At 50.0% G+C, this 11,272-nt stretch overlaps 1 protein-coding gene across 1 annotated transcript in view; it reads right to left on the reverse strand.

Moving 5' to 3' along the window:
- The window catches only part of TMC2 (transmembrane channel like 2), a 58,743-nt gene extending 47,891 nt beyond the window's left edge, over positions 1–10,852 (reverse strand). The window contains exons 1-4 of the mRNA XM_028524850.2: positions 10,819–10,852; positions 10,162–10,209; positions 2,832–3,150; positions 459–611 (exon numbers count right to left, since the gene is read on the reverse strand). Of these exons, the coding sequence (XP_028380651.1) occupies positions 459–611; positions 2,832–3,150; positions 10,162–10,209; positions 10,819–10,852 (554 nt within the window). The remainder of the gene's footprint in view (positions 1–458; positions 612–2,831; positions 3,151–10,161; positions 10,210–10,818) is intronic.
- Between the last annotated feature and the right edge of the window lie 420 nt (positions 10,853–11,272).

An 11,272-nucleotide genomic window follows, 5' to 3' on the forward strand; every position in this document is an offset into this window, starting at 1 on the left:
GTGCTTAGAACACAAGAATGGCCTGAACCTGTTCAGGTGTGGCGTGGGGAGTCATAGAAAGCCGCCCCCACCCCAAAGGCAGGTCTGTGCTGGGTGGTGAGGGAAGCGCAGAATCCACCACTTAAGGTGGGGGTGAGACAGAGGGTGCAGCCAGGCAGTGGAAGGGTAGGGTGTGGACTGGAACTCCGTGATTCTCTCTCTGTAGCTGGGCCCTGCTCCATGCTGGCCAAACAGCAGGGCCTCTGTCCACAGTCACAGCCCACACGTCCTGGCTATAACGGCAACCCCCCTCAGCACTGTGCTGGTGCTGGGACCGAAGGGGACCAAAGCACTTTGGAGGACGAAGCCTCCTTCCTGACGAACTCCCTTGGGGCAGAGAGGACGAAGGCACTACCTCGCCCATCAGGAGTGGAGGCTTCGGGACATCGAGAGGCTCCGCCTGACCACCACCTGCTCACCTGAGCTCCGTGAGCTTCTTCGCCATGGGCCAGGGCTTGTTGCGCATGGTGGCAATGAGCTTCTTCTTGTCTTCCACCTGCTCCAGGATCCGGGCCAGCTCCTCCTCAGACAGGGACTCCCCACCGGAGGCGCTGGAGGCCAAGGAGGATGACCTGGAGGAGAGCCGGGTGGAGCAAGGGAGAGCGAAGGGAGATGAGGGTGGAATTAAAGGAACCCGCAGCAGGACAGACGGGCCATGAGCCTGATAGTCATGGCTCTGACCGCCCCGGGCGGGCCTACCCTGGCCCCGAAGCCCTCAGCGGCTCCCACCATCTGTCTAAAGGGGCCACGACTCTGTACTGCAGCCCAAGGCGCTGGGAGGGGTGCCTCCCCAAATTCGATTTCTCTGAGTCCTCCCCACATATCACACTCTAACGCAGTACTGCTCAGTAGAAGTGTAGTGCGAGCTACATGCTGTGACTTTAAGTGTTTTAGTACCCACATTAAAATGGTGAAAAGAAATGGGTGAAATTGATTTTAATAATGCCTTTCTTTTAATCTAATATATTAAAAATTATCACTTCAACATGCAATCAATAGAAAAATTATTGAGATATTCTACATTCTTTTTGTACTCTCTTCAAAATGTGGTGTTCATCTTGCTCTCACAGTGCCTGTCAAATCAGACATTAAATTTTCATTAAGCATATTTGATCTTATTTGAATTTCATGAAACTTATAACTGAAAAAGTAGGTTCACATGCCCCAAATTTTGAAACATACATTAAAAGTTTCCTGATAAATGAATCAAGCAACAGAATATAATTTTCTTCTGACATTTGCATTCACATTGACAAAATTAGTTTGCCTTTTTTCATTTTTAAGAGCAATGCTTTAGCTTTAAAGTAAAATTGATTTCAAAACTATATCTGCTGGTCCAAGTTAAGTAAGTAGATTTACTAACTCTTGCGACAACTCTGATTAACATCAAGTTAAAATTGAATTAAATGGGAAATTCAGTCACACTAGCCATGTTTCAAGTGCCCACCTTGCGGCTGGTGACTGTCACGTTGGCCACCACAGCTGCAGACAACTTCCAGCTGCCACAGAATTCAAATTCCCATGCATGTTTCTCGCATTTTCCCTCCACCAGAGGAAGAGTGGCTCTCAGCGGAGCTGACAGAGGCCCGGTAAGGGAGGGGCTGGACAAGAGTTCTGCCAGGGCAGCCCGCTCAGCACGGTTCGTTCATGGAAGTACCAGGATGTGGGCTTTGACTTCTACAGGTTTTCAAGGCCAGTTTGCAGCAGTCTGCGTGAGTTTTAGCGTGTGACGCACTCCAGAGGGGCAACAGAGAAGTCATAGGAGGAAGGTGCGGAGGGCGGGGCCCTAACCCTTGAACACCGGAAAGCCCTGAGCACACCTCCTGCACACTCCATGATATCTGCCTTGGGGTCTTGGCATTGGGGAGCCCTCTGTCTAGGGGGCCTTCAGTCATTGCTTCTTCCAGTTCCACCTTTGCTTCAAGAGGGCTTATTGAAATGCCTATTTTCTCTGAGGAGGAGCCCTGGTGCCCAGCCCCAATCACATCCTTTCTAAGTGCATAATACTTTCTGCCTAGTCTTATGGTGACTGATGCCCATGTACTGTCTCCCCTACAAGTCCATCAGCATCTGGGGGTGGGCGGGGCAGAGCTGAGTCTTTTTCATCTTTCTGTGCCCTGCTGTGGGCACAAATGGGTCCTTGCCTGTGCCCCTTACTTTATATCTATCATCCAGACACTGGCAGTCTGTTTGGGATGGTGCAGCCTCTCTCTAAAAGTCCCGGGCCCACTGATGATGCAGTCAAGTTCTTTTAAGTTGTTAAGGGCACTGTGCATCCTTTACCCCATTCATGCTCATGTCCAGGGAAAACCAGACAGTAGACAAAAGGCCTAGCTGAGCCAAGGAGGGTGACATGGTGACAGAAGAACTCAGTGGCCCTGTCTGAGAGCCTGAGGTCTATCTCTGTAGAGGCGTACGGGTACCATGGACAAGGACTGAGAGTGTGGGCAAAGAGGGTGTGTTGGAACCCAGGGGGAAGGAGTGTCCATTTCACCATGCTCCTTGTACCTTCAACTGTTTCAAAAGCCTCCCCACCCATTACTGACAGGAATTCCTCAAACATCCTGAGAAGTGAGGAAAGCAAAAGGGGGAGGCAAAGAGAAGGAATTGTCCTATCGAAACTGGGAGCAAAAGTGGGAGAGGTGGACGGGGCCAATAGGAATCGGAGAAAAGAGCAGGGGCTGCCTATTCCCAGCGTGGCAGGACATCAGGCTCTCACGAGAAGAGGGGGAAGACCAGCAGGAGAAAGAAAGCATGTATGAAAACACACCTGAATCAGAGCCACAACACACCTGTGTTTCTTCAGTTGCTTCCACATCTCTTCCTTCTTTGATGCCTCCTTTCCCTTCTTTGAAGGTGCTCTCTGCTCCTTGAGGGAAGCCTTCCCATCCCTCTTCCTTTTCCCCTCGCGGGTCCTCTGGGTGGTGCTCCGCTTCAGTTCCCTCAGCTCTTCCCGGTGTCTCCTGTGCTCCGCCTGCCTCCTCCTGGGGGACTCTGGCCTTGGGGTGCCCCTGGCCCGGTCCTTCTGGTCGGGAGAGCCTCCACGCCTGCCTGCCGCACCCTCGGCTTTGGGGACCTGCTTCCTGGAGGGTCCCCTTCCAGACCTGTCACCTGCAGGGGCATGAAATGGACAGTGCCCCCAGCTGTGAGAACTCAGGTGTTTAAGGCGCTTCCTAGAGCTTGTTGGCTCCGAAGACCTCTTTTGGAGCCCCTGGTCTGGGATGAGGATTAATGTCTCCTTCTTTTGACGGGTTGACACTCCTACACACCCTTCCCAATCCTCAGGCAGAGGTCTAGACATATGCCTTTCTTCTTCTTGGGTGTGCTGTCCCTTGAAGTCAAAGCTGAACCATCTCCTGACCCCCAGGGTCAAGGCCATGTCTAGGCCTCTGTTTGGTAGGATGGAACCATTGAGACAGGAAGGGCGCAGCTGGCTCCATTCTCCAGGGGGTTTCCCCCTCATGTGCCCCTGCCTGGCATGAGGGAGAGGATAGGAGGTTAGAGCAGCAGTCAGCTCAGGTCCTGATCTTCAACACAGCTGTGCAGGTGGGGGGGGGGGCACAGGTTCAGTCAGGGGGCAGAGGAAGAGAGGGGAAATGTGGGAAAGAGCTTTTGTTGTAGTTTCCGAGGGAAGGATTGGGTGAGGCAGAGTAAGCAGGGTTAGGATTGGCTGGGTTGAATAATTTCAAAAGGACCAAAACAGCCTACATAATGTTGAAAGACACTATCTAACATCAAGATTTACTATCAAGCTACAATAATCAAGACAGTGTGGTATTAGTGAAAGAATAGACAATTACACCAATAGACTGGAAGAGAGAGCCCAGAAGTAGACTCATATAAATATGGCCGCCTGAGCCTTGACGAAGGAGCCAAAGCAGTTCAGTGGAGACAGTATGTTTCCCCAAATGGTGATGGACAAACTGGACATCGCATCACATGCAAAACAATAATAATAATCCACACACAGACCTTGTACCTTTCACAAAAATTAACTCAAAATGGATCTAAATGTAAAATGCAACATATAAAACTCCTAGAAGATAACATAAGAAGAAACCTAGGTGATCTTGGGTTTGCAAAGACATTTTGAATATGACACGTAAAACATAATTCATGAAAGAAAAACTTGATAAGTTGGGCTCCATTAAAATTAAAAAGTTCTGTTCTGCAAAAGTCACTGTTAAGAAAATGAAAAGACAAGCCACAGGCTGGAAGAAAACATTTGCAAAACTCATATCTGACAAAGGATTTGTATCCAAAGCATACAAAGGACTACTAAAACTCAACAATAAGAAAACAACTGCCGTGGCTGGTGTGGCTCAATGGATTAAGTGCTGGCCTGCGAACTGAAAGGTTGCCAGTTTGATTCCCAGTCAAGGCACATGCCTGGGTTGCAGGCAAGGTCCCCTAAATGGGGACATGCCAGAGGCAACCAATCAATGTATCTCTCACACATCAGATGGTTCTCTCCCTCTTTTTCTCCCTCCTTTCCCCTCTCTCTAAAAAAAAAAATAAAAATAAAATCTTTAGAGAAAAAAAGGAAGGAACTCAGTTTATCCCTGGCTGGCGTGGCTCAGTGGACTGAGTGCCAGCCTGCGAACCAAAAGGTCACCAGTTCAATTCCAGTCAGAGCATGTGCCTGGGTTGCAGGCCAGGTCCCCAGATGGGGGCATGCTAGAGGCAACCAATCTCTCGCATGTTGATGTTTCTCTCCCTCTCTGTCTTCCTCCCTTCCCCTCTCTCTAATAATAAATAAATACAATGAAAAAAAGAAAACAACTCAGTTTAAAAATGGGCAACAGATTTGAACAGGTACCTCCCCAAAGAAATACACAGATGGCAGATAAGCATATAAAAAGAAGTGAACATCATATGTCATCAGGGAACTGCAAATTAAAACAAGAAGCTACTACTACATATTTATTAGCATGACTAAATCTGATACACTAACAGCACCAATTTCTGATGTGGAGCAAAGAAGCTCTCATTTATTGCTAACAGGTATGCAAAACGCTACAGCTACTTTGGACAGTTTTGGCAGATTCTCACAATGCTAAACATAGGTTTACCGTGGACTTCAGCGATCACACTTATAGGTGTTTACACAAATGAATTGAAAAGTTACATCCACATAAAAGCCTGCACACAAGTGTTTATATTAGCTTTATTTGTAATTGTCAAAAATTGGAGGGAATCCAGGTACCCTTCATCAGGTGAATAAATAAGTAAATGTGGAACATCCAGACAATGGAATATTATTCAATAAACAGAATACGCTATTGAGCCATCAAAAGACAAGGAGGAAACTTAAATGCATATTTCTAAGAGAAAGAAGACAATCTGAAAAGACTACAAACTGCCTGATTGCAACTAGATGACATCCTGGGAAAGGCAAAATTGTAGAGACAGTGCAAAGGTCAGTGGTTGCCCAGAGTGCAGGGCGGGGAGGGGGAGGGCTGATAGGTGGAGCAAAGGGCATTTGGTTTTTAGGACATACTAGTCTGTATGATGCTGTATGGTGGGTGCACGACATTACGCATTTGTCAAAACTGGTACAGACAACACAAAGAGTGGCCCTTAACGTAAACTGTCTAATGGACTTCAGCTAATAATAACGTATTAATATTGGTTCACCGGTTGTAACAAATGTACCACACCAATGCAAGATGTTAATAATAAGGCAATCTGGGGGGAGGGAGGAGGGACAGAAAGAAGAATGTATACGGGAACTGTCTGTATTTTCTGTGCAGTTTTTCTGGACATCTGAAACTGCTCGGCTCAGGCTGCAGAATGACCACAAGGACAGAGTGAGGACTGAAGCCATCTGTCCCATGCTTGGCCTGGACACAGGGAACCCGAACTACACTTCAGTGTCTATATAAAATGACTTTGTGCTCTGCCCGTCTTCACTGGCACAGCTTCGTTTTTCCAGGAATCTCGTGCCCAGGCACGTGGCTCATTACAGGATTTCCCACAGATGCATCAACACTTCAATGAAAAGCATCACAGATGATGCACACCCTAAGATTTTTTTTTTTGGAATGCTTTGCTGCAAAATCCTGGCCTTGCTGTATTGTGATTCTTACCCAATCCTGACCAAGCCCCCACTTTGAAAGACTTGCCTTAAATCAAATTTTCAGTTCTCAATCCATTCTGACCTTACCTCCCTCTCTCTGAGACCTGCTGAAGCTTTGCCTGTAACCAATCAATCAGCTTTGGGTGTAAGCAATAAATCAGCTTTGTCGTATCAGCAAGCAGATTGTGTTCTTGATATTTAGGGAGCCAGCTTTCAACCATAAATTAGATGAACATGTGTTGTGTAATAAATGGCGTCCTAAAGAAAAAAGGCCATGGAAACAGAGTGACGGATTATAATAAGAATGGCTGAAGACACCTCACAAATGCATTTCCATCTTGAAGGATGAACAGGAGTTTGCCAAGAGAAGAAAGGGGTAGAGGTAGAGAGGGGGCGGTGGTCACAAGCCCAGAGGGATTGTGAGCAAGGGAAACAGGGGATCGAGAGACCCCAGTGGAAATGTCGAAGGGTCTGGTAGGGGTGACCCAGGCAGCGCTGGGTCTCAAGTAAGATCGGTTGCTGGGATGGGGAGCGTGCAGAGACCGGTTACCCAGAAAACAGTAGATGCCTGTGGGGAGGTGGGTTGGAATCTGGAGGCTGAGGATGTGGCACTGGAGAATGTTTTGCAGGGTGTGATGGCAGGGGTGGATCCTGCCAGCAGCGCTGAAGAGACTGCTGTGGGGCGGGGACACTGGCTTGCGGTCACTGGAGGGCAGTGCCTGTGCACATCTGTGCTGTGGTGGCTTCACTTGTTGTGAAGGCAAGAGGAGGCATTAAGCAGGGGCCGGACTCCACCACTAAAAATCTCCATGTCTTTGGGACTCAGTTTTCAACTGCTGCTATTACTGTGGGGGACAATGAAATAACTGGTGTAAATAAGTACGCTGAAAGGTATTGAGCCCTGGCTGGTATGGCTCAGTGGATTGAGTGCCAACTTACAAACCGAAAGGTCGTTGGTTCGATTCCCAGTCAGGGCACATGCCTAGGCAGCAGGCTAGGTCCCCAGCTGGGGGTGTGAGAGAGGCAAACGATCAACATTTCTCTCACACATCAATGGTTCTCTCACATGTTGATGTTTTTCTCCCTGTCTCCCTCCCTACCCCTCTCTCTAAAAGTAGATAAATAAATAAATAGAAGGATATTCTGTTTAAAAAAGAGGTATTGAGTGCTATTTACAACTGAAAGGCAGGTCCTCATGTATGTGGCGGGGGGGGGGGGGGCAGGTTTCCTGCACCCGGTCCTTCTCCAACACCTCTCTCCTCCTTCTCACCTCCTATGGGAAAGGAGGTGTTTCTGGTAAGACAACGTGAAGAAGGATTATTTGAACATAATAATGACTTGTCCAAGTTAGAAAGCTGGTCAGTAGCAGCCAGTGGTGATGGGCTTGTCTTGTGGATGCTCTTCCACGGCTCTGGGAGGCTCAGCCCCCCTTGGAGGGGAGATGGAGCCAGAAACAAATCCACTCCCTCCAAAGACGTGGGAGCAAGTGCGAGGCAGTGCGTGTCACCGCAGCAGTGACCCCCAGGAGAGCCCTGGGACTGCGACAGGTTCTCAGAGTGGGCCAGGGATTAAGGAGAAGGGTCTCCTGGGCACTCATCCAAGATGGGCTCCATTTTGCTTGAAAGGAATGGATAAGAAAGTCAGTATATGTTTGACTCTCCTCTTCTGAACTCAGTGTGTCCTCAATCAAATAATAAGTGGTTTTCTTTTTGGTAACAAACCATATCAAGTATTCTGGGTACAGTTAACTGTGCAGATAATGGTGGGGTTGGGGAATTCATGCATTCTTTTTTCCAAGCTACAATTTTAGTTGCAATCTCATTTCCCAACAGAATGAAGTTCATGAAGAATGCAGAACACGAACTTGAATTTGCCCTTCAATCTTCCCCAACCTACACAGAAATCAAGATGCTTTTTTTTTTTTTTTTACCATAGTTTTCAATGGACTCCAAACAAGGCATAATTTAGCAACTGGAAAGACAGCTGCCACAGTGGGAAGGCCTCCAAGCCCAACACGCACTTCTTACACGTAAGAGGCCTCTCAAGTGTGTGATCTGACTGGCGTCAGAGGAGTGAAAACGGGCTGAGGACAAGCTGGGAGGCAGGGCTCAGCCTCCCACGTAGCTATCTGAACAGTTCGCACGTTCAGCAGTGGTGCGGGCTGAGGGGGAGCACTGGCCCTCCTTCTCAACTAACAGAATAACGAATTGTAATTATTTTGTGAAAAGACCTTTGCATACGCAGAGATTATTTTTCTCCTTGTAGAATATAAGCTGAAAGAATTGGATATCAGGTCCCCTCAGAGACGACTCCAGAGGAGGCTTTAATTGGAATCTTTGTGTAACTGGGTTTTAGATCATTTAATGGATTCCCATTATTTAACTTCACTGTATCCCTTGACCATTTGGATCCCCAAGGCAAAAATTCTGACCACTTCCTCTTCTTTTCTATGAGAAAGGGAAAATAGCAAGGGAGTAGAGGTGTGTGCCTGTGTGGCCCATTTCAGCAGGAAAACGTTTGTGCCTTAGGCAAAACAACTTTCCATCTCAGTCCTTCCCAAGGACCATCTGCCCATAAGCTCCCCCGCAAGTCCGGCCCATTCAGCTGGGGTGGGGGGAGCGGGAGGGGTGCAGAAGGGACAGGGGTTGGAGGACAGCTGGGGAATGGCATGTGGAGAACCAAACCCCAGCATCCTGCAGGCAACCATCGCCAATGGAGCTGGCCTTCCCTTTCTGCTCCGGCTACGCTGAGGCACCTTTCTCGTGCTTGCTGTCATGTCTCTGGAGGGAGGTAAGGACTGGATGGGGAGGTAGGTGGGAGTAAGGAGGAGGGACAGTGACCGAGGGGCAGCTGAAGTGTCAAGGTGTCTGTGCTGCCTCCATACCTCCTCCCTGCTGCTGCCCAGAGCCCTGGCTTCCCTGCATGGTCCCTGGTCACAGAGCTGCCTCATCAAGGACTCAGGTCCCTGCAGTGGGGGAGCACTGGGGGAAAAGGGGGAAGGGCTTGGCAGAGGAGGCAGATGAGGTAGGCCTTGGGGTCAGCTCCTTTGCGGACTGTGTGCCAGGGTGGGGGCCAGGACAAGTCCCTTCCCCTCAAAGTAGGGTAAAGAGATCTCTTCCACCCCAAGTCCATCACTCCCCAAGATTATGCTTCCTTAGCTACAAGTGGGGCCCTGCCTGGGATGGGAGGAGGAGAAAATGGCATCACATCTGCAATATGTCTCATGGTACGAAGTATAGGACATGCATCCTGTGGGTGTGGCTTTCACCCTCCTAACAGCAGTGGAGGGTCTTCTCCCAGCCTGTGACATCCTCTGGCTTTCTCTAGAGCAGGTCACCCTTCTGGGTGAAGCCCTCACTGGCCCACAGAAAAGCCGGGGCCACATTCTGGATGGGAAGGGGGATGAACACCCACTACTATGCTGGTACTTTGGGGAGGCTAAGAGTGTGCCGGCTGGGGGAAGGGGTATAAGGGGACTAAGTGGTAATGGAAAAAATACAATAGAGATTAAGAATAGTATGGGAAATGTAGAAGCTAAAGAACTTATAAGTATGACACATGGACATGACTGAAGGGGGGATGTGGGTAGGAGAGGGTGTACAGGGTGGAGGGGAGTGAAGGGGGAAATGGGACAACTGTAATAGCATAATCAATAAAATATATAAAAAATACAAATAAAAACAAAAAGAGTGTGCCCGCTGGAGTCAGCTGGCTTGGGTGTAAGTCCTGGCCCCACCACCTGCCAGCGGCCTGCAGCGAGCTTCCCGCCCGTCGGGCTGGTGAGGGTTCACCACTTCCCAAGACTCACCTCCAAGTGTCACTAACTCTGGGCATCTCCCCTGACACCTGGGGTTGGTGCAGGCCCTCCCTATGCAGCATCTTCCCCCTCCAATGAAACCTCCTGCTTGGGAGGGTTTCTTACTAAGAGAGAGAGGGAGGGGGAGGGAGGGAAGAAGGAATATGAAAGAGCTGGTGGCTGGACTGCCAGGCTGAGCAAGCACTGCAGGCTCCCCAGGAGCAAACTGCCCCTGCCCCCATCTCACCTGTGCCTGGAGAGCCACTCCTCGACCTCGCTCTTGCTCCACCTCCCGCTGTAAGAGATGGACAGGGATGAATGGCTGACCTCCGGAAAGGCCCCCCCTCCCCAGGACCACCTGCATTTCACCAGGGGAACCCTCCGCTGATTTACAGCTGCCTTGGCCTGGAACCTGGCTCCCTTTATTTTACTAACAAGCTCCAGAATCCCCAGCCTTGACATTTCTCTGACACCCTGGAAAAATTGGGAGGTCAGAACATATCCACAACCCCCTGACCCAGATAATCAGCCAGCCAGCCAGCCAGGCAGGCAGAGGAACTGGCTGAGGGGATTGCTGAGAAAAGACAATTCTAACCAAGGCAGCAGGAGACTGAAAGATCCTAGCGGTTCTGCCTCTGCCACTCAGTGTTTACACAGAGGTTGTGCACTGCACTTTGCACATATTTTAAATCCCTCCAACGGACCTGCGAGGACCGGAGGCTGCCTTCATCTCACGGATGAGGGGCGAGAGGTTGGATAACCAGACTGCAGTCGCTCAGCAAGCAGGTGGCAGGCCCTGGACTCAAATCCAGGTCCCTGTGTCTTGAAATACCCTTTCTGCTTTGTCCCTTGCTGCTGCCCAGGAACCATGGGGGTGATCCCACGGAGATGGGGACAGACTCACCTTCCTCCCTCAGGCCCTTTGGCTGGTGGCTCATGGTCAGCAGGGCTGGCTCAGGGGGCTTGCTGGTCCACACGCACCTTTAGCCTGGGGCGATTTCCCGTCCTCATGGTGGCTAACCCCCCTTCCTGGGCCCATGGGCAGGCAGGCCTCCGTGGCTAGATTGAGATTGACTGTGGAGGTAGGAGAAGTATGGGAGAGAGGCAGGAAGGAGGAGAGGTGCGGAGTGCCCAGCCCTCCAATCCGGCCGCACACTCCTCAGCTCCAGTTTCCCTGGAGGGAGGCGGTGTGGCCTCACCTTTCAGGCATCACTTACAACAGAGCCGTCGGGCCAGAGGGTCCAGGAGCAGCTGCTCTTCTCACTTGCACTGGGCCGGCCGCCCGCCTGGGGAGGTGTGCAGAGCATTCCAAGGCCCTTTCCCTCCACCACGTTCCTGTTTGGGACAAGGCCCTGGGG

The sequence above is a fragment of the Phyllostomus discolor genome, chromosome 9 (assembly GCF_004126475.2).
Source record: "Phyllostomus discolor isolate MPI-MPIP mPhyDis1 chromosome 9, mPhyDis1.pri.v3, whole genome shotgun sequence".
Classification (NCBI taxonomy): domain Eukaryota; kingdom Metazoa; phylum Chordata; class Mammalia; order Chiroptera; family Phyllostomidae; genus Phyllostomus; species Phyllostomus discolor.